We start from the raw sequence: 23,923 nt of genomic DNA, 5'->3' as shown, positions 1-23,923 counted from the left end.
AGAGAATTCTATATACCTCACCAAAATATAAATCCCACTTTTCTGTAGCATGTGTCCATGGCAGTTAAAGTAGTATTAAACTACCACAACTGTACACATATATTCAGACTTTTCAGTGCTTATATGAGCAATGTAACAAGGAGTGTGTGTGTCAGGGGCTAATTTCTCTTTTGTAACCAGGCTGATCATTTCAGTTTAGGTGTTGTTCAGCCCAGTCCTGTGGACACACCTAAAGGAGAATGCCTATTCTGTCTCCCTCATCATCACGTTCTCCATGGTTACAGTGCTGGTCTGAAAAGGGAATGTTTCTGCTAACATGTACACTCCAAATGTGAGCAAGAATACAGCTTTTCTGGGGCTTCTTCCTTGTATGTAGAACCTACATACAAGGAGATACCTCTCTGCTTCAGACCCAGTGCTGAATGGGTGAACAATGTGAAGATGGAGAAGGGGACCAAGCAATCCCCTTAAAGTGTGTTCACAGCACTAGGCTGAAGAATACCTGGACATGACTTACATAGGGCTGAAATATCTCTGCCACTATTTTGAGCACCCCTGGATTTCAAGCAGCACAACCATCATTCAACACATCACACTGCTAAATTTCACATTGCTAAATGTCACAGGAATTATGTTATACCTGTATACAACTTCTACCCTACAGTTCTGCCCAGTGTTAGATTACTTTGTACCTACAAGACCTCCACCTTGAAACTTTCCCTCTTATTCCTGCAGCTCAACACCCACCCAGGATGAATTTTGAATTTTCTGTGCCCTTCCTATCCTAAACTCTGTAGTACTCAGCCTGATAAAAAAAATACTGCAGGAGGACTCAAAAGCTTACTATTTCATTATATTTTAGTAATCCAATAAATTACACACACACACATTCACACACCAATTTTAGTGTGTTAAAAATGCTTGCAGTAAAAGGAGAGATTATTACTTGATCATCAGCTTTGTTTTCACTGCATTTCTAAGAATCTCACTGGCATTCTTGTTCCATCGATGTTCTGTATCAAGTTGTAAGGTTTCTCTTCCTTTCCTGAATAATTAGGCATGCATTTCTCCTGCTATTTAATGCATTTTGGCTGAAGAGTTATTTTAGTAGGGAACTATAAACTCAACACTTTTGTTTGCCCATCCAGGCGTGCAAGTGTTTTACTGTGTGCAACTTAGCTATAGGACCCTATCCACTACACTCATTGACCATGATGTTACTTTATGGGGACTGGATTCATCACTGAAACATAAGAACTAAGATTCAACATCCCGGTAAAGTTCTTTTAATGTATGAAAACATTTTTCTCACAAACATCTGTACTTTTTTACCGGCACTACTGGGTGTCCTCCATTATGCAAAAAAATCATGGAAGCACAAACAGAACATACGGATTTTTTTTTCAGATGGGCAAACTAGAAATTATATGTGTTTTGGCATTTACAGTGCACGGCAGCACCCCTCTGCAATCTTATCTGACCCATACTGAACTCAGCAGATCTTACTTCTGATACTTCTTATATCAGCTGATACAAGATTGCCTGAGCAGTCTCTAAGTAGAGACATCATCCCTAGTTCAACCCAACTTGTTTGATTGAGCTGATGGGAGATGTAGTCTAAAAACATCTGGAGCACAACACATTGGGGAACGCTGAAATGGAAGATTTTTGTTGAGAAGTCCCAGTTCCACCCACTACAACAAGAATGTGTATCATTTTGCCCAACTGATGTTGAAATGGAGCTTCCAAGGGCCAAAAACAGCTGCAGTTCAACAACATCTAAAATGCCACAAGTTGCTCACTCCTGTACTATTTTTTATTTAAATGCTCATAGCCTGACCTGTACCATAGGATCTCAGGGCAGGTTACAACGCTGTACAAAACAATTTTGGAACATAAAACATTTTAAATGAAACCTGTACAAGCCTCAGATCTCAACTCCTCTGAGTACTATAGTAATCTCTTTGAGTTTTTTAGTCACTACCTATCCAGGCTTTGGTGAGCTTTCTCCAGCAAGAACTACAATGAATTTTTAGTTTTTTGCCCAAGCAGTTGTATGAAATAGCTCTAATGAAAACAAAAACAGTAGTTATCCATTTTTAAAAAATATCATTATACTCTCTGATATGATGCTTCCTTCTTGCAATGACTAACAGCACTACTAATTGTGTCAAACATTACGTTCCATTGACTTCAGTGGAGCTTACTGCCAGGTAAATGTAGATAGCATTATTGTCTAAATCATAAACTTCTTGTATGAAATATAACAAATGCATCACATATGGACATTACAGGGTCAAAAATGCAGAATGGAGTCTTGGGGGATATATGGGATATAATGAGGCCCCAAATAAGAGATGGGTAGGGTCAGCAGCAGCAAAACCTATAATCTGGAAATCACCTCACATGAATAGGAAAGCAGTGCTCTAAATTCAGGGTGGTTGGAGTTCCCCCATCTTAACTGCCACCATAACAACCTAGCATTGTTTTTCCAGGTGTGTGCACAAATTATGGATTTTACTACCGGCATATAGGTGAGAGAGTATCACCTGATTTTGCCCTCAGCTGCTGATTTTAGTGGCTCATCCTTATTGCTACTCATTCTCATTTCGGTTGGACAGGGCTAGTTCTAGAAAGAAAACCTTTCTCAGATCATGGAACTCTCGAGGATTTCAACTGTCCAAAGTTCTCCTGGCTATACTAACTAGCAGGCTCCAGTAAGAACACCAAAAAACGAGCTTTCCTAATGTCTGACTTTTCACAGAAGATGATATATGTGTAAAAATAATGGATGAAAAGTATGAGAAGTATTGTCACCTACAGGGTACCCAGAGCAGTGTAGTGGATAGACCAATGGACTAAGACTCAGGAGACCTGGGTTCTGTTCCCTGGCTTTGTCATGAAATCCCACCGGGGTAGAACTGGTAAAAACACTATTTAAATGCCTCATTGAAAACTACTAGGGTCCCTATAAGTTACCTGACTTGCTGCACATAACAACATTGTAATCTACATTTTCAGGTCTCAACTCCTCTTCTAAAATACACCCTTAGCTTGTTTCCCTATTCATAAGAGTGGAAAACATTGATGTATTCCATCTGGAGTTGTCAAACAGAAACTTTTAAGTGACTCTTTCTATGTTTTAGTATTCATTCTGTGATATCTCATTTTTAATGGTAAAATTAATTTTTAACCAACAGAATATTTGTTTATTATCTGTCCAATACAATTAGAGTAAAACACATTTAACAGAATTTCTTTATCTGTCCAATACAATTAGAGTAAAACACATTTAACAGAATTTCTTTATTCAAAGAAACCCCCCAACCCTATACTAATAATAAAATGAAAATAGATAGATCCCTTTCCACCAAAGAATGTTCAGTCCAGAAGGTTTGTTTGACTCGTATTTATTGTTCTCTTCCCATGTGAAGTCACAAAATGATAATAGACAATAGTATAACAGAACTGGGATATTTTATGTAATTTTTTATGAGACTCTTAATATATGATTTCAAGTTACTTGCGCTCTCAAAACACCTGGGGCATCTGTAAAGGGCCTTCCACAACGTGCTGGCTCTTGTTTTCAAGCTGAAACATCACCTGTATGAATATGAATGCTGCTGTTTAGCAACACGCTGCTATCAACAGAAAGACAAGGTAAGACATGAGCTAACATTACAGATGTTAAGTGTTTTTCCAATTTTTGAAAATGTTATTGGGCCCATAGTGTTGGACTTTCTTCTGCATCATTTCCAGTTGTCATTTTAGCACAGATGTATGGGTTTGTGTTTTTTGTTTTGTTGTTGTTGTTGTTGTTGTTGTTGCCTCTTCATGGATTGCTGCCTTGTCCTGGTGAAGGGGCTTGAGTAACTCAGGGAAGCTATGGGCTATGCTGTGCAGGGACACCCAAGACGGACAGGTCATAGTGGAGAGTTCCGACTAAACGCAATCCACCTAGAGTAGGAAATTTCAATGCCACTCCGGTATCTTTGCCAAGAACGCCCCATGAACAGAAACAAAAGGCTAAAAGATATGATGGTAGAAGATGGGCCCCTCAGGTCGAAAGGCGTCCAACATGCTACTGAGGAAGAGTGGAGGACAAGTACAAGTAGCTCCACAGCTAATGAAGTTGTTGTGCCAAAGCCAAAAGGACGTTCAGCTGTGGACGTGCCTGGAAGTGAAAAGAAAGTCCAATGCTGCAAAGAAAAATACTGCATAGGAACCTGGAATGTAAGATCTATGAATCTTGGGAAGCTGGATGTGGTCAAACAGGAGATGGCAAGAATAAACATTGACATCCCAGGCATCAGTGAACTAAAATGGACAGGAATGGGTGAATTCAATTCAGATGATTATCATATCTACTATTGTGGACAAGAATCCCATAGAAGGAATGGAGGAGCTCTCATAGTCAACAAAAGAGTGGGAAAAGCTGTAATAGCATATAATCTCAAAAATGGTAGAATGATGTCAATACGTATCCAAGGCAGACCTTTCAACATCACAGTAATCCAAGTTTATGAACCAGCAACCAATGCTGAGGAGACTGAAATTGACCAATTTTATGAAGAATTACAACACCTTCTAGAACTGACACCAAAGGAAGATGTTCTTCTCATTCTAGGGGATTGGAATGCTAAAGTTGGGAGTCAAGAGATAAAAGGAACAACAGGGAAGTTTGGCCTGGGAGTTCAAAATGAAGCAGGACAACAGCTAATAGAGTTTTGTCAAGAGAACAAGTTGGTCATCACAAACACTCTTTTCCAACAACACAAGAGGTGACTCTATACATGGAAATCACCAGATGGGCAATATTGAAATGAGATTGATTATGTTCTCTGCAGCCAAAGATGGAGAAGCTCTATACAGTCAGCAAAAACAAGACCTGGAGCTGATTGTGGCTCTAATCATCAGCTTCTCATAGCAAAATTCAAGCTTAAACTGACGAGAGTAGGAAAACCCACTGGGCTAGTCAGGTATGCTCTAAACCAAATCCCTTATGAATACACAGTGGAAGTGTAGAACAGATTTAAGGAACTAGATTTGGTGGACAGAGTGCCCGAAGAACTTTGGATAGAGCCTCGTAACATTGTACAGGAGGCAGCAACAAAAACCATCCCAAAGAAAAGGAAATGCAAGAAAGCAAAGTGGCTGTCCAATGAGGACTTAGAAATAGCAGAGAGGAGAAGGGAAACAAAATGCAAGGGAGACAGGGAAAGTTACAGAAAATTTAATGCAGATTTCCATGGAATAGCAAGGAGAGACAAGAGGGCCTTCTTAAATGAACAATGCAAAGAAATAGAGGAAAATAATAGAAAAGAAAAAAACAGAGATCTGTTCAGGAAAATTGGAGATATTGAAGGAAGATTTTGTGCAAAGATGGACATGATAAAGGACAAAAATGGGAGAGACCTAACAGAAGCAGAAGACATCAAGAAGAGGTGGCAAGAATACACAGAGGAATTATACCAGAAAGATCTGGATATCCTAGACAACCCAGATAATGTGGTTGCTGACCTTGAGCCGGACATCCTGGAAAGTGAAATCAAGTGGGCCTTAGAAAGCACAGCTAACAACAAGGCCAGTGGAGGTGATGGCATTCCAGTTGAACTATTTAAAATCTTAAAAGATGTTGTTAAGGTGCTACACTCAATACGCCAACAAGTTTGGAAAACTCAGCAGTGACTGGAAAAGATCAGTCTACATCCCAATCCCAAAGAAGGGCAGTGCCAAAGAATGCTCCAACTACCATACAATTGCACTCATTTCACACACAAGCAAGGTTATGCTCAAAATCCTACAAGGTAGGTTTCAGCAGTATGTGGACCGAGAACTCCCAGAAGTAGAAGCTGGGTTTCGAAGGGGCAGAGGAACTAGACACCAAATTGCTAACATGTGCTGGATTATAGAGAAAGCCAGAGAGTTCCAGAAAAACATTTACTTCTGCTTCATTGACTATGCAAAAGCCTTTGACTGTGTGGACCACAGAAAACTATGGCAAGTCCTTAAAGAAATGGGAGTGCCTGACCACCTTATCTATCTCCTGAGAAACCTATACGTGGGACAGGAAGCAACAGTTAGAACTGGATATGGAACAACTGAATGGTTCAAAATTGGGAAAGGAGAACAACAAGGCTGTATATTGTCCCCCAGCTTATTTAACTTATATGCAGAATACATCATGCGAAAGGTTGGACTGGAGGAATCCCAAGCCAGAATTAAGATTGCCGGAAGAAATATCAACAACCTCCAATATGCAGATGATACCACTCTGATGACAGAAAGTGAGGAGGAATTAAAGAACCTTGTAATGAGGGTGAAAGAGGAGAGTGCAAAAAATGGTCTGAAGCTCAACATCAAAAAAACAAAAAAACAAAAAAACAAAGATCATGGCCACTAGTCCCATCACCTCTTGGCAAATAGAAGGGGAAGATATGGAAGCAGTGACAGATTTTACTTTCTTGGGCTCCATGATCACTGCAGATGGAGACAGCAGACACAAAATTAAAAGACATCTGCTTCTTCAGAGGAACCCGATGACAAACCTTGACAACATCTTAAAAAGCAGACACATTGCCTTGCCAACAAAGGTCTGCATAGTCAAAGCTATGGTTGTTCCTGTAGTGATGTATGGAAGTGAGAGCTGGACCATAAAGAAAGCTGACTGCCGAAGAATTGATGCTTTTGAACTGTGGTGCTGGAGGAAGCTCTTTAGAGTCCCCTGGACTGGATGGAGAACAAACCTATCCATTCTGAAGGAAATCAGCCCTGAGTGCTCACTGGAAGGACAGATCCGCAAGCTGAGGCTCCAATACTTTGGCCATCTCATGAGAAAAGAGGACACCTTGGAAAAGACCCTGATGTTGGGAAAGTGTGAAGGCAAGAGGAGAAGGGGACGACAGAGGATGAGATGGTTGGACAGTGTCATCGAAGCAACCAACATGAATTTGACACAACTCCGGGAGGCAGTGGAGGATAGGAGGGCCTGGCGTGCTCTTGTCCATGGGGTCACGAAGAGTCAGACACGACTGAACGACTTAATGAACGAACGATGGGTTTTTACCTCTTGATCATGACATTCAAAATGAGCATCAGGTAAGCCTACTCAAAGAACCATAACAAAAGTTTCCAACTTCCTTTCCTTTCCAGTCATGAAAAGAAGGTGCTACATTATTTTCTTTGGCAGTTATTAAAGTTGCCAATTTATGATTTCAGAATTATTGCTTTCCCTCGGCGAGGCCATGAGGTAGAACAAGAGCTAGCAAAGCCAAACTAGAGACTGGGCACAAACATAGGTTGTTGTGGATAAAGCATTGCAGAAACTGGATTCTACTGGAGAAAAAGAAAAGAAAAGAGAGTCTTGGGGCATCTTAAAGGTTAACAGGTCTTATTCGATATAAGCTTTCTCTGAAGTTTATGCCAAATAAAAACTACAAGTTTTAAGGTGTCACAGCTTCTTTAATGCTTTTGCAGGAACAAACTAGCACAGCTACCTCTTGATTTTTTGGAACCCTAATGTTGAAGCATGAGGGAATGTAGTTGATGGGTCAGACCAAAAAAAACACTGCCTGCTAGGCTGCCAGATCCTTAAGAGGATGCTTGCATTGTGTTACTGACTGTGCTTCCTGTCAACAGGGCTGCCCTTGGTGCTGTTATGGAGGCTTCAGCAGGTCCAAACTCAGCAGCCAGACTACTGAGAGACATCAACATATTTCTCCCACCCTGGCTGTCCTGCACCAGTTACCTGTTCATTTCCGTTCCAGAATCAAGGTGATGGTGTTAACATACAAGGCCCTAAACAGTTTGGCACCTTGTTATCTGGCGGAATGCCTCCTTCTGACTAAATTTGCCTGTCCTGCAAGATCTTCCCAGGCCAGGCAGCTGCAAGTTCTGACCCCAAGAGAGGCCTGGAAAACAACAACCAGAAGCTGGGGCCTTTTTGGTGGTTGCACCGCATCTGTGGAATGGATTTGAAATTTGCTTGGCCCCCTCATTGGGAATTTTCAAAAGATCATGAAAAACATGTTATTTAGACAAGCCTTCCTGGATTCTATAACGTCCTGATACGGCAGTGCTGTAACAAGTATATAGTACATTCAACCCTCTACCATGCTTTTTTAAAAAATGTTTTTATTGGTATTATTTTTATTTTTGCCTAAATTGCAATTGATTATTTCTCTTATTTTTCTGTTGTGTTGAATTGTATTGTATTGTTGTAAGTTGTAAACCACCCAGAATGGCCTGGGTAGCCAGACGGGCAGTATAAAAATCAAATAAACAACCAACCAACCAGTTTGCTTTCTGGAACGCTCTTTCCTTCTCAGAACTGAATACTTGCTTGCTAGGAGGAAATCCACTGCCTTTCCCTTTGGCAGAGTTGTAACTTTGCAGAGGTACACAAAAGCTGGCAGCATCCCTGCCTGCCCAGCTTATACCAGCTGGATCAGGGTGACTGGGCAAAACAGTTAATGAGAAGCAAAGAATGGCATGCCATGAAAAATAAGGAGGTACTGATGGTAGGCCGTTGGTAGATTCATTAGCTGTGCTCTGTGAGGCATGAGAGAATCATCCAGAATTTTATCAAGGAAAGATAAAGTCTGCTTATCCTTAGAGTCATTCCACAAATCTGTGCATTAGTTTATGGTTTGCACCTGTTGTTTTTCTGCATGATCTGACTGTTTTGCCAAATCTTGTAAATAGTTTGGGACATCTGCACTAAATCTACTATCTGTCCAGCTGCTACTCCCAGTTCTCTACAATGTGAGCAATTGACTTAATGGCAACCAGAGATTCTTTTACCTTCTTTGCCTCCTCTGTAACATTGGGATAGATAGCCAGTCATAGTCAAAAGCTTTAGTTTCATCATTGCAACTTTCAACACCGCCATGCATGACATGCATTGCCTGATGCTATACAACATGCATTGAAACTGTTTCTAGAATTCTTTGGTAGAAACCTGTCTTTCCTAAATGAGTTTAGCCATTATACTGCTGCATTCACAGAGTGTGTCAGGGAATTGCTCAAGCTATGTGTGTTATCCTCTAGACTGTCCCTTGCACACTCAGTTGTGTCCTGTTTGTGCAATCAATTGCACAATTAGCCATGAACCTAGTAGCACAACTGCCAGACTACAAAACTAAAATAACTTGTGTCATTTCACTTAGGTAGACAGTAAAATACCACAATATCACATAATTTTATTAGATTCAACCTTATATGACAATAAGAACAGGAACAAAATGGGATTCACTGAACTACTTGACAAAGGGTTATGACAGGATAACATTTGATCATTTTGATGCCCTATATAAATGTGATTTCCTAATTTATATAGATTTATCATATTAAAAAGATAGATTGCACAAACACAAATAAAGTTTATAAAGTGCATTCAATTATAATCTTTCTGAAAGATTTCCCTTTGACTATTTACTTTACCAACAAATCTCTTCTGCTGACTTTTATAGGTGATATGGAATAATGCGTTGTTTAAACCTATATGTCTTCAGATCTCTAATAGGAAATCCCCATTACACTAATAAATATTGTGTCTGTGGCAGGGAATTGGCAAGCTAACCTGATTGTGATAGTCCCTGGCTGACAATCACACAAACCTCAGAGCAGAAAGCATATCTGAGATCATTTCAGCATTCGGATTTTCCTGATGACTCCTTTCAAGTTCTTTATGAACAACTTGTATATGGATCAAAACATGCTAATTTTATCACTGCTGGCCAACATCATAAGAGACTCCTGTTTCAGCATCTGCATACAACTCAGGGATGTTTGAGCAACCAAATCTTTTAGAGACATATTGAGGCAATTCCATCACATAAAAGGGGTATGCTAATTGAAACAATAGTGCATTTTCCCACCTGAATTCACATTTGTTACCATGTTGACTTCATAACCAGGGAAGGGGACATTTGCCCAGGGCACCTGAGCTCCAGATGGTCTCATGCGACCAGCTTTCAGGTGCTCCCACCCCAGCCACTGGGAAAGCACTGGAATGGAAGGGGAAGAAGGATAACTGAAAGCTCCACCCAGGATTTTATAGCAGAAACTATGGCAACCAAGAAAAATTTAAATGCAACATTTCTAAACTGAATGCCTCAGTTCCATAACGATATTGAAGTTATACTTTGTCATCTAAACAATAATTTGCCCGGGAAAAAGCTGTGAGTAAATGGCATAACACATACTTTACATGACAGCTAAAAGACTTTAATGGTCAAAGGAACAAATTGTTCCTCCCAGTACCTGCTGTAGACCACACTCTAACCATCAAAATTCAAAGCAACTGGAGGTATATGTTGCTTGTTTTAAATGCATTGCAGTGGTGTGGCAAGCTGTGAAGAGGTATTTAAAACAAACACTTCAGGGTGTAGTTACACTATTGAAATAAATCAGGTGATGGTCTGGGCTTTTATACATTTGATTTGAAGTCACATAGTAGTCACATGGTTTTTGGGTCAGTGTGTGCATACTCTTGGGAAAATTTTAAATCCATTTTTAAACTGTGTTTTATATTGGTTGAGGGGCTACACGGGCTTTTAGAACCATTGCATTTGAGACTTTATCCTATACCCACCTGCTCTCATGCTAGCTGTCTCTCACAGCTATTTACCACTGCTGCTTTGGTGTTATTTTTTAAATAATTTTAGCTTTCTTATTTCTTGTAATCTGGAATAGCACTAGCACAGAACAACAGATAGAAAAAATGCACACGAGACAGATGAACACAGAGGGGTGGAGGGAGCCAGGGCTGAAAATGAGCAGAGACATTGACTAGGCTTGTGAAGGAGACGTGTACATTAGTGTACACACAGAGAGAGAGAAGATAATATTGGCTAGTTAATACAGTGGCCTGACCCTTATAAAACACTGGCTGAACTCATTGTTGTTGTTGTTGGGCTACAAATCCCATTAGCCCTAGCCAGCATGGCCCATGGTGAGGGATCCTAAAAGCTGTAATCTAAGAACATCAGCAGGGGACACATGCCTCCTTTACTTGCTAAATGTTCACTTTCAGAGTCATTGTACATATTATCCAGAAATAGAGGGCAGGATTCTGGACTGTACCATTTTAGGTGGAGTTTTAAATTTGAATGCTAACTTTTGTTTCATTTTTTAAAATCCATGTGCTAAAGTACAATTTCAAGGAGAAAGGTTTAGTGTAATCCAGTCTTCCATGTGATGGTTTATCACATGAGTGAACAGGATTGGCCGAGACATCCTACTACCTCAGTGAAAGGACGAAATGGTGCCTCCTCCCTTTCACGTACAGAAACTGACAGGCTAACAGTTGAATCTTACTTCAACATTGGCAGAGAGACAACGTCCCCAGGCCTGAGGGCATAAGGCCAGCTTGTGTACAGATGTAGAACAGGGGGTGAAATTATGGTCTGTGCCACTTCAGATTAAAAACAATGTGTCACACATACCTTTCAGATAATAGGTCAGTCATTTGTGCAACAGACAACAGGGGCAAACAAAACAAAACAAAACAAAACAGAGGATGTCCATTGACTTGTCCATTCCCCAGCATCTGCTCCCTGAATAACCTCTCCATCTGAAATGGTACCATCCAGAATTTTCACTCTGCTTTCCATCCTAATCCTTCATAAAGTGTAGAGTGGCTCTTAGCCAGAATTTTGGAAAGGCACTTCCTGGACTACAGCTACCAGAGTCTCATTACATAATTTCACCAGCCAGTCTTGCCACTGGCCATCCTTGTTGGCAGATTCTTGGAGTAATATTCCAAAACGTTGTATCCCCAAGCTCTGATTAGTTTTTTTATAAACGTATATAGGAGAGGACTCCAGATCCAATAGCTTTTGACTCACTAAGGGAAAAGAGCATTTTGGCAGGTTTTCTTGTCTCATAGAGCTTTTGCAAGCTTAGCATGCTGTCGGAGGCTTGGCAAGCTATTCAGAATGCTTTTCCTCTGTCCATTAGTATCACCACTATCTCATGCGTACTGGGACAAAGCCAGCTGGCCTAAATCCAGCACCCAAAGATTGTCAGGCAAGCAAATGACACCATCTGGCTCCAGTATAAAGAAGAGTAGCACTGAACATGCTCCCTTAATTGATGACACCGTAAGTAGGGCAAATCATGCATAGCATCATGATTTCTCTCACAACCCATCCAAATTATGACAAGGCTGAAATCTTTCAAAGTCTGCAGCTCAGAACTCTCAGATGTAAGCACAACTGTCCTGTGTCATTTACTTTTCTGGCTTGTGAAAGTATAAAAAGAAAAGGTCTATGTCTGTTTCAAGACACACAGCATACGACTCTGGAGAAAAGTGTGGTCTGTTCACATACTACACTCTCATTGGGAGGCTGGCTGGTTCATTTGTTGCATGGAATGTTCTCAACCATTGCAAGGTATGTGATCTGGCAGAAGATTCTAATCTATCAACTGTGGATCACAAATATGCATCAACAATTCCCATGGACAGAGTAGGGGAGATGCTGTGGAGATCATGGGAATTACTGCTGACCTTGGGACACACTAGACAATATGTTTGGCCCTGTTTTGGAAGCGGTGCTCCCTCAAATGGTGAAAGGCATCTGTTTGTCATAGTACCTCATTTTCTAACCTACAGTATATGTTTTGCATTTAGCATGGTTTGTTTTCTGGTTGGTCATGGGAAGGGCTTAATTAACTGCTTCAATTACTCTGGCACATATCTCTGAGAAAATCCCATTGTGGGAGGGGAAACCGATGCATCAGAGGAAATATGCATTCCTATTAACGTCTAGATTTTGTATCCATCATTTGAAAGTTCAAATGTTACTTATCTACACAAGTACCTAACAAAGGGATGGACAAGGTTGGTTATCTCAAAAGCCAGATTCTTTCTGGACCCTACTAAAGGAAGACTTTAATAAAGTTAGTGGGGAGCCTCTGAGGTGGCCTTTTACACAAAAATGCCTATGGAGACTACGTGTGGTTCACAGGCCACCCTTTCCCCTCTTCTAGCTTAGCGAGAGAAGATTCAAATTGGCTCCATACACCTTTGGTGTTCATCTGAATGGACTCAGTTTGCACTCAAGGCATGCCAAAATCCTACTGATATTCAGGAGACTGAAGTCAAAGCCAGAGGTTGGGAGTTCAGTTCCTCACTGCAACTCCTTGACAGGGGCTGAATTTGATTATCAATGGAGTTCCTTCTAGTTCTGCATTTCTGAGATTATGATGGTGGTGGTGCTGGTGGAATGTACACATGTTGTGACGAGGGAAATGCCATCTTCTGCTTTTTCTTGCCTCAAACTGCCAAACCTTACACTGGAAACTTCCAGACTGAATTCTCAGATGTCTCCGATGTCAATCCACTGAGAATAGCTGTAACTACACCCACTGTGCCATTAAAAAACCTTTGGATGAAGGCAAGGGAAGGCTACAGTAGACTAGCACTACAGTTGTCTTTTCACAGACTCTGCCTATAGTAAGGCGTGAGGTGGGGGATGCTGGATAATCAAGCGCAGTTTTTCTTGACAATACTACTAATAACAACTCTAGGCTCTCCTAGGTTCCTAAAGCAGCATTTGTGAAAATCTCAGTTCCAAAAATGAATTCATTCTTATAGCATATTAACTATTTTTAATCTGGAAGAGTTTTAGAACAACATTGAACATTATGGAAAAAGAACACAAACTTTTTTTAAAAAAATTGAAAGGGCCTCTCGAGTGTTCTCTGATTCCTTTCCTGGAACTGTCCAAGTTGGAGGTTGTCGGAGCCTGGATTCACAAGGGGTCCCCAGAAGGATTACAGAGGCAGAAGCAAGAGAGACAGAGCCCCTTTAAAAAAATCAGTCAGAGATTATGCAGGCATAGAGCCAGGGGCACAGTGAGGATTCAGCCTTTAGCACAACGTGACAGAATCTGGCACAAGACAACGGCAATACAGCGAGATAACCCACAATTATATCAGGTACAGATGGACACTGGACAACAAATGTGACACAAATAGAAGGCACTTAAACAAAAGAAAACACCAGTCCACACCATAAATTTAAATGCACAGCAGATAGCGTTCACTTGACAAAACCAAGAGGGAAACTTTATCATGTACTGAGCAGGGACAAATCAAAGGATAGCATAGAAAGGAGGACTGCCAGAGAAGAGATTCTGTTAAAGATAAAATGAGAAAGCAGAATGGAGCAGAAGAATGTCATCACTACCCCAGCCCAGCAGGGTTGGCTGATCCTGGCAACTCTTGAAAAACTATATATTTAACATTTATTTTCATTTGCATTCCACTTAAAAGAGAAGAGGTGGAAAAACATCAAAGAACCACTAGATGTACCCTAAATAAGATGCCCCCCCCCCGGAAGGGAAGAGGAAGTAGTTGAGCAGTTGATTTTGCGTGCCGGACTTCATTATTTTATGTATGTTTTCATGGATTTTTCATAAGAGTTTTAATACTACCGTATGTTTGTTTTTTAATCTAAACAGTTTGTTGTGTTTTAATTAGTTTGTTTTTTAATCGTTTGTGAGCTATCTTGGGCCCCTTTGCTAGGAAAAAGGCAGCACAAACATGAAAACTGATGGGAGACATGGTCCACTGTTTCAGGCCTAGGAGATAAGAGGCCGCAGCAGAGGCAGTGCTGTTTAATGTTTAATTTAACCAAATTTTATCTCTTGAGGCAAAAAATGTTGAAACTGATCTTATTTTGGGCACATCATGAGAAAGCAGGATTCTGTGGAAAAAGACAATAATGCTGGGGAAAGTGGAAGGAAAACAGGAAGACCAAATACAAAATGGATTAACTTTCTAAAGGAAGCCACAGGCTTGAGTTTACAAGAGCTGAGCAAGGCAGTTGAAAACAGGACATTTTGGAGTGTTCATTCGTAGGATCAGAGGTGACTTGACAGCACACAACAACAAACTTTGTTTGAAAACATTATGAAATCGATCATGAAACACTAATTAGTATGTTTAGAATTGATAGTCTCATGAACTACTAAACTCAATGGGCTACTATCTCATGTTTCAGAAGCAGCACCAAAGAGATATAGACAGTTGGAAGCTGTGTTTCACAGTGGGACTCTAACCGCGCGCCCCCTCCGGTTCAAAATGAAAACACAAAGCAGTAGCTTTCAAGAGTGGTTGTAGTGATTCTTCTCTCTCTTGTATCTCATCATAAGTATGGCTGTGCTATCAACAGAGGCCACCTTTTTTCTTCCATTTTCCCCCCATTTCTCACAAACACCTAACACAGAGAATGCTTCAATAGCCACATGCAATGTAAACCCAATGTAATTCCTTTCCTCCTGCCCCCTACCCCCAGAGTAAGCCGTGAGGATGCAATAGTCTTAAAGAATGACAGTTAAACCAAGAGATACAATTATATCTTTAATTCCCTTTTGAATGTGCATTTTAATTCAGTACAAAATGGAGTGGGTGCTGTCCCATAGATTATAAGGCAACCAAGATTTTTGTTATTTTTAAGGCTATTCAGCAGGCAATAGTGTGTGCATATAAACAGAGCCCAAATCACCTCATAACGATGATATCCAAGGGAAGTTTATTTGTACTACGGGGGCGATGTCTGCTCTGTTCATTTTCTTGCACCATGATACTACCTTGGAGTAAATATTGGCACAGAAATGATTTTATCAGGGTGAAAAGTTGTACTCTCTTCATGGCCCAGTAAAAAATAAACTCTGCAATAAATAAATATTTAAAATAAATATATGTGCTCTGCTAGTTTATAAATTAGGTCCATCCTGAAGAGGAAAGCAAGTCCAAAGTTTCACTTTCAGGTTCACACACAGTCACTGCAACTTCATGTTGCTGGTCCTCTTCAGTGCTAGTTGTTTTGGGGTGGTTTTTGTTTTATTTTGTTTTTTGTTTTACTAGTTTGTCATTTATTCTTTGCTTTGACATTTCTAGCTTTCTATGATCCAGCTCCACACACCTTTAGGTAGTTGTAAAGGAGGAAATAATCCAGAGCAGTCTGGTTTTAAATCCAGTTCCAGCTTCTTGTCTATGCAAGTAACACAAGGGTGACCAAAAGAGGTGGGCCTTCTTGCCTTTAGGCCTCATTCTCCTAAATCCAGAGGCTAGGCATGGAGGCCTGTCTATCGCTACACAGCTCCACTGATTCCTGGCTTTCTTGGTCCCAGTAATTCCTCAGCATTCAGATGTTCTTCCTGCTTTTGAGACTGTTGAAGCTACAATTCCACTCTTGTCCTCTGTCTGGCTTCATGTGAATATTAACACATCCTTGTAAAGTTCAGGCACTCTTTCAGGGTCTACTGGCCTGGGCAAGAAATGAGTGAATTTCTGGTGTCTTTTGGACCTTGCGCCATCCCTGGGGCTGCCATCTTTGTTAAGAGCTACAAAATACCGCCGACCTGAGTCCCCATGCTTGTATACATTGGAGGAATAAGTGTTATACCAGTTCTCTTCAAACTGTTCCCTGAAGATGCATTCAGGAGTGAGCTTCTCCTATGAGGAAAAAAATAAAAAGGAGAAAGTGGTAAGAAACATGAATCCCAAAAATGGCTTTCTTTGTGAGGCACTTGCATAGCAGAACAAGCAGAGTTAGTGTTTTACCTCAACAGCAGAGGTAAATAAGAATGGTGGGATAATGAATGGATTTCTTTGGAAGTACACCCCCTCCATGTTTACAATAAAGTAATGGTATATAAGAAAAGGCATTGCTTTAATAAAAGACTCACACTCTTTAAAGGATTATCAAAGAAATAAAGGAAATATCACAGATTTCCACCTGCTGAATCCCAATGGAGCAGTAAGCCTCATTACAAGTAGTCCATGCTCCTGCATTAACTGACTTGTAAGGAAAGATTGGCTACTAAATAACTTCTACACTGGTCAATGACCGTAATAAAGATTGGATTAACTTCAGTTTTCCCTCAGGACTTTTGGACCACTACCGCTTCCATTCAGAATGGGGCACTCTGAATGCTGTGGTCGCAAAAAGGATGTTTGTAAGCTCCTCTTCCCTGATTTCTATCTATCTGCGGAAGAGACACACAATTTCACAAGGGCAAACTATGTGGCAAATATAGAGCCTAGCTTGCCTTTAACCGGTTCATTCTCACATTTAAAAGTAATCTAACATTCTATTAATCTTGTTCCATTGAGTTGTAAGATCTATATTGTGAACCTCCTCAGGGAAACTGAAAGGCAGCTTAAAACACATGAAATGGATCACATAGCAGATACTGGGAAAGAAAACATAAAAGAAAATGAAGGCTACAGCTAGCTACAGCCAGCATGAGACCAAGGGTTGGGAACATTCCTCACCCCTACATCAGATAATACGGAACTAGGTGGACAAATTAGCTAATGCAGGATAATCGATCTCTGTATGTTTCTCATTGATCTTCCCATTGATAAATGCTTGATATGTTTCAAATGGGGCTTGAAAACTACTGAATCATTTAGTCCCGACTCAACTGAGCCCACAAAATGCATATTAATATGCAAATTCCATTGATTCGACTTGTCTATCCTATTTGGATTTGGCTCATTGTCTTATATAATTAGGTATTAAGCACATGGCATCAGATTATAACCATGCGGGATCATCACAGAGACTTTGTACCTTGTGTTATTGTACAGTTCAGGCCAGGGAGCATCAATGCGGAGCAAAAGGTCCATAAATGTTACATTATGTTTTTTTTTTAAAAAAAAAACCACCAGTTTTAATTAGACACCTTGGGGGATTTAAGTAACACCAGTTTTACATAAAAACTGCTGTTTATAGGTTTATTTTTTCACATTGTTGAGAATGTATTTATTTATTTATTCATTCATTCATTCATTCATTCATTCATTTATACCCCACCCATCTAGACACAAGTCTACTTTGGGTGGCTAGCAGATACAGAGGTTGCAAAAATAACCATGGGAGATCTATGTGGTCTCTGCGCTACCTAGATTAGTACTTTAACTTTTTTACTAAAACTAAATAATGCAGGCATGCACTCCAGCTTTCCCTGTCACCAGTGGCAACATTCTGACTGATAAACATGATTCAGGAGGATCAAAACGCACTGTAGTTATATAGCATGAGTCATGAAATATTATGGTAATACTTACAGAGCCATATAACTCTCCTTTCTCATTCATTCCAAGGTAAAGACCACTGTCTACTCCCCGAATACTGACTAATCCCACTGCCACACTGATGAATTCAAGGATACCTGTGTTAAAACAAAAGGCAAAGGTTGAATATTAATTTTAATTATGCATGTTAGTATCAAAACATAATATATAAAATAAAACCAGAGGCAGAAGACACATTCTGTTAACAATATCACTGTAATACTCTGATGAAGCATAGGCAGCAACACTATACAAATACATAGCCCTCAGTAATCACATTCCATGTACTGGGTATGATCCAGCCAAAATTAAATACTTTGACATCCCACTGATTTCAATGAGAGAGCTAAACATGTTGTAGTCTTTGAAGCCTGGAAGTGCAGTTTTGCCCGGATCATGGTATTCCCTGTTAAATAATAACTGTGATCAAATATTTGGATTGTTGGAAAGAAACCATACACTGATATATATATATATTTTCTTTGAAATAGTGCCACGGCTGATTTTAGCCATGGGTTTGAATATCTCTTACATAGTTATCAACAGTGTTTTCTTTTCTGAATTACTTTTCCTCCAAAGAAAGATAATGAACATACAATGTTTTGCAGCCTCTGGAGTTTTAATAAAAATCATTGGGGGTCCTGTTGTGTAACATGACATGGCAGCCCAGCCAAATCTTTTACAGAGATCAGATAATCAATCTTTCCACTGCAAATAAATCATCAGTGATGTTGGAGTTCCCAATATTCAAAGTCCCACTGAAAGACATGGGAGGTATTCAGTCTTTCTAATATCATTTTCAAAGACAGACTCCACACTCCCACCCACCCCCCAAATCATAATAGGCAGGTGATTCAATCAACAAAGAGACCACATCAGACAAACCTATTGAGAATGGCAATAGAATAAAGAGGCACCAAGAATGTTTGATCTCAATCTCAAATCTCTTTCTCTTTTTTTTCTTTTTCGTAATTATTCCATGTTTACATGGTGTAAGAAGCTTCCCTTCAATGCAGAGCCTTCTGTTGAACTAAAGTTCCTTTCGCTCTGAAAACACTGGCATTTTCAGTGTGCTGTAAATCAGTTAAGAGCCTTGTGCAACAGGTTGTTTTAACTTGGGAAACCCAATAGAAATCCTCTTTGGTCCCCCTTGATGGCTGTTCATATACAAAGCCCCCAGTGGCCACTTGTCAACAAAAGCAGATTTCTTCTGACAAGGTTGTGTTTCCAACAATCCACAACCCATTATTCCTGTGCTTAAATCACCTTTCTTACTAGTTCACAGCTGTAACCTAAGCAACAGGGCAATCTAGTGGCTACCAGAATCTCAGATTGTGGGTCTGGGATGCCCAAGGCATCCCCAACCTGGTAGCCTCCAGATTTGTTGGGTTACACTGCCTATCATCCCCAGCCAGAATATGTAGTCACCATGCTGGCTGGGATCATGTGGAAACTGTACTTCAATGCATCTAGTACATCTGAAGTGGGGAGCTGATAAGAACCTGCTCTGCCATGAACTCCCTAGCCTTGGCCAAGTCACTCTCTCTTAACTTCTGTTTCCAGTTAGCAAAATAGGTATATGGTGCAGGCTTTCCCAACAAGATATTCTCCAAATGTTTTGGAGTATAACTTCCACTGGCCTCAGCAAGAATGGTGCAGATTCATCAGAGCTTCTGGAAGGTTTCAACTCAAAAGAAAGAAAAAATGAAAGACAGGAAGAAAGAAAGGAAGGCAGGAAGGCAGGAAGGAAGGCAGAAAGGCAGAAAGACAGAAAGAAAGAAAGAAAGGCAGAAAGAAAGAAAGAAAGGCAGAAAGAAAGAAAGGCAGAAAGAAAGGCAGAAAGGCAGAAAGAAAGAAAGAAAGAAAGAAAGAAAGAAAGAAAGAAAGAAAGAAAGAAAGAAAGAAAGAAAGAAAGAAAGAAAGAAAGAAAGAAAGAAAGAAAGAAAGAAAGAAAAAGAAAGATTGATATAGCGGAAGCCTAACAGAGCTGTTATGAGAATAATACAATTATCTCCAACCCAATCTGATCCTTGCTGACTGACAGAAATGCTTGGCAGGAACACAACACTCAGTTCACATAGCTTTCATATGCTCATTTTATTTTGATGCAAGACTTCTAGGCAGAGTGGAGTAGAGTGGGGGTTCTACAATTCTGGGCATGCTGGAGATATCAATGTGTTGAACATACATACTAAGTTCAGTGCAGTTTCATTTGGAAAAAGCACTTTGTGCAAGGTGCCAGCTTGTATCCATCTATTTGTGCATGTTTGCCTCTGCAGTGCATCAGAACCTAGCTGCATGCAAAACCATTAGTGAGGGTAAAGCTCACATCAACTTTTTTTTCTTTAAACCCACTGGAGAAGTGACGGTAGTGGAAATTGGCATGTCCTCCTCCTCCTCTTCCTCCCTCATGTACAGGAATGTGTACAACTGCATATAACTCTGTATTAAGGCTCAGATGCTCTCTATGTACAATCACACTTAAGCATAGCTACTGACTTAGCAAATATGCAGTGCTTGGTTTCCAAAACCGAAGGCACCTTCTAACCTGGAAGCCCTCATGTGCATAAAATAACTAGGTACTTCAATGTTAGAACTACCTCTATGTTGGAAATAGCACACAACTTCTGTCTGAATAAGCAAATTTGGGAAATTACTGCAAATGTATGTTTGGTGACATGGAAAGCTGTGTTCAGCCATCGTTTCCAAGCGCACATGAGAACAGCTTCACATATGCTTAGAAATTTGTCAGGTGCAACAATCCATACATCCAATACGAACTTTTCCATTCCCCTCTTCCTGCATGCAACAGTGTGTGAAATGGTTCTCCATGATGCAAAAAAGGCACTCTGCCCATGCTCTAAATCACACAATCTCTGTTAATCCCACCCCCGCAGCCCTCCCCCAGGATTTTTTCAGTAGAGTTGTGCCTGGCTTCAAATTAAGCCTTGGAAAGAGATGCTAGTGTTATTGTTTTACTTCCGCCCTCCCCAATTTTATTGCGCTCCTATTTCCATCTTCTGCCCCTTGGAACATGGCTGGAAGATGGTGTCCACCTGCAGCTGGGATTAAATGTTTATGATGTTATTCTTTTTTAAATAATAATAATAATAATAATTCCCAACCGGAGATCCGTTGCTATACCATCTGTTGCTATAGGATGCTTCCGTTGCAAGGGGAAGAGGAAGAAAAAGAAGCTGCAGAAAAGACGCACCCTGAGAAGGAAGGAAGGAAGGAAGGAAGGAAGGAAGGAAGGAAGGAAGGAAGGAAGGAAGGAAGGAAGGAGCAGACGGGTTGAGCGGGAGGACAGACAGAGAGACAGAGCCGGCCTGAGAGGGGCGCCTTACCGAAAAGGCTGTGGTCTTGCCGCGTGCCTTGGACGCTGCCGTCGGGCAGGATCTGCAGGTGGAAGCCGGTTCTGCAGTAGAGCTGCCTCCGGCGCAGGATGCCCTGCAAGTGGGCGAGCTCCGTGGCCCCGGCAGCGGCGGCGGCAGCCCCTCGGGAGCCCCTCTCGCCTTGGGCCAAGCGATCGCCTAGGAGGGGCGGCTTCTCCCCGGCCGGAGGCAGGAGGAAATGGGAGCCCACCTGCTGGCCCAAGCCTTCCAAGCCGCCCAGGAAGCCCCCGACTTCGGCTAAGGGAGCCATGAAGCAGCCCGACGAAGTGGGAGTGTGGCAGGAGCACTAGGCGGACGACGACGAGGAAGAGGAGATTCGTGGCGATGGTCGGGCTGCTCAGAGTGGGTTAAGTGGAGGGGGAGACTGTATAGAGTCCGATCGTCGGCTTAAGTGCTCTCGCTCGAGGTTCTCCCGCCAGCCGGTCTGGGCGTCAAGATAGCAACTGCCTGTCTTGGGAGTCTCTGCTCTCCCCGGGCATCGGGGGAGTCGCGGGGCTGGGCTGGGCTTCGCATCAACATCGGCAGCCGCTGCAGGTGGTGCCGATGCCTTCGGAGGAGCGGCGTGCTGGGAAGGCAGAAGAAGCCCGTCGAGGGAGGCCACGGCTCGCTGCGAAGCGCCACAACAGCGCGCGTGGGAGAACTCGCTCCCTATATATACCTCGGGGCAGGGGCTTTTCTGCTTCTCTCCCCCCCCCTCCTTTGTCATATGCTAATACTGAAGCCAATGCGGGCCGGGGAGAGAGCGAGAGAGATGCGGCGTTTGAAATCTTAAACCGATCTTCTCTTCCCCTCCTCACACCTTTTCCCTCCTCCTGGATCTGAAATGACGAAGGGGAGTTCCTAATGTCCCCCAGCTAATCACACACACACACCTCCAACGTTGCAACCTTGGAAACACCCCCCTCCCTTAGCCCTGACCCTCCCCTCCCGCTTCACACACACAGGTTGTGGACGCGAAGCCAGGATGCCGGGTGGGGTGGGGGGGGCGTCTCTCGCCTATCCTTTCTTCTTCCCTTTTGAATAAGAAAACATTCAAACTTCTCGCCAGTGGGAAATCGCAAGAGTTGGGCGCGGGGAGGTGGCGGTGCGGAGGGAGAGAAAAGGGTCGGATCCTGGAAATTTTGCAGTGCGTTACGTGGACAGGTGCAAGGCAAGGGAAAGAGAACGGGAGCAGGAGAAAGGGCGTTTACCTGGGGGTTAGACCTGCCCAGACACACACATGAAAGAGTGGAAGGAGGGAGCTGGCGAGGGAGAGAGAGAGAGAATAAAGCAAAAGATCTAACAGTTCGACTCCTAGATTTTCAGAACACTCATAAAAGTGTTACATGCATTACCCTTTTCTTTTATCGCATTACCTTTCCAGAAGGGGAGGGGGAAAAGAGGGAGAAGCAGAAGGAGGGGGATTCCCCCTCCCCCCCAATAAATTGGCATCGTGAGTCGGGATTTCCCCTTTCTTTAATGTTGCTTCTTTTATGTTTCATTTATCTCAGACGTGTCACATGAGTATTGTTTTGGTATGCCTTCAAATACTGGTGAACAGTATCATCTGTTATCTGTAATATGAGAATCAATTCGAATAGAGGTCTGATTTTTGCTGAATACTGACTGGTAAGTGTTAGGGAATAGAGGTGGCCTAGAGAAAAATGCCAGTTCCAGTGGAGAGCTATGAACCAACAGTGTGATGTGGCTACAAAAAAAAGGCAAATGCTATTTTAGGCTACATTAAAAGAAGTAGTTTCCAAATCTTGCGAGGTGCTAGTGCCCCTCTATTTGGCACTGTTTAGGCCTTACCTCAACTATTGTGCCCAGTTATGGACACCACGCTTCAAGAAGGATGCTGACAAATTGGAGCAAGGCGACAAGGATGATCACGGGACTAGAAACCAAACTCTGAGGAAAAACTGAAAGAACTCAGCATGTTTAGCCCTGAGGAAAAAAAGAAGACTGAGGGGAGATATGATATGGCTTTTCAAATACTTGAAAGGAACTCATACAAAGAAGGGGCAGGATCTGTTCTCAGTCATCCCCAAGTGCAGGACATGTAATAATGGGCTCAAGCTACATGAAGCCAGATTTCGATTGAATATCAGGAAAAACCTCTTAACTGTTAGAGGAGTATGACAATGGAACTAATTACCGTGAGAGGTGGTGGGTGCTCCAACACTGGAGGCATTCAAGAGAAACTTAGACAACCACCTGGCAGGTATCATTTGATTTGTATTCCTGCATCAAGCAGGGGATTGGATTTGTAGGCCCCTTCCAACTTCACTATCCATGATTCTATGACAACTCAGTGTAAGTTCCTATAAATGTCACTCTCATATCCCAATACAAGAATCATATTTTTGGAAAGAGATGGAACACACAATATAAATTAAGATGAAACATATTGATGAGAATATATATATTTTAAAAGTCACTCTCATTCATATCAT

General features: G+C 41.6%; 1 protein-coding gene across 1 annotated transcript; it reads right to left on the bottom strand.

Annotated features, from left to right (window-relative positions):
• Nucleotides 1-4,807: 4,807 nt before the first annotated feature.
• Nucleotides 4,808-22,263, bottom strand: FGF20 (fibroblast growth factor 20). Its single transcript, XM_020789658.3, has 3 exons — nucleotides 21,441-22,263; nucleotides 18,088-18,191; nucleotides 4,808-16,467 (listed from the first exon to the last, which is right to left on the bottom strand). Exons 1-3 carry the CDS (start codon nucleotides 21,736-21,738, stop codon nucleotides 16,222-16,224), a joined length of 648 nt encoding a protein of 215 aa, XP_020645317.2. The 5' UTR covers nucleotides 21,739-22,263; the 3' UTR covers nucleotides 4,808-16,221.
• Between the last annotated feature and the right edge of the window lie 1,660 nt (nucleotides 22,264-23,923).

This window comes from Pogona vitticeps, chromosome 5 (assembly GCF_051106095.1).
Source record: "Pogona vitticeps strain Pit_001003342236 chromosome 5, PviZW2.1, whole genome shotgun sequence".
Classification (NCBI taxonomy): Eukaryota; Metazoa; Chordata; class Lepidosauria; order Squamata; family Agamidae; genus Pogona; species Pogona vitticeps.
The sequence above is the reverse complement of the archived record's forward strand: the minus strand, read 5'-3'. Positions and strand labels throughout refer to the sequence as shown.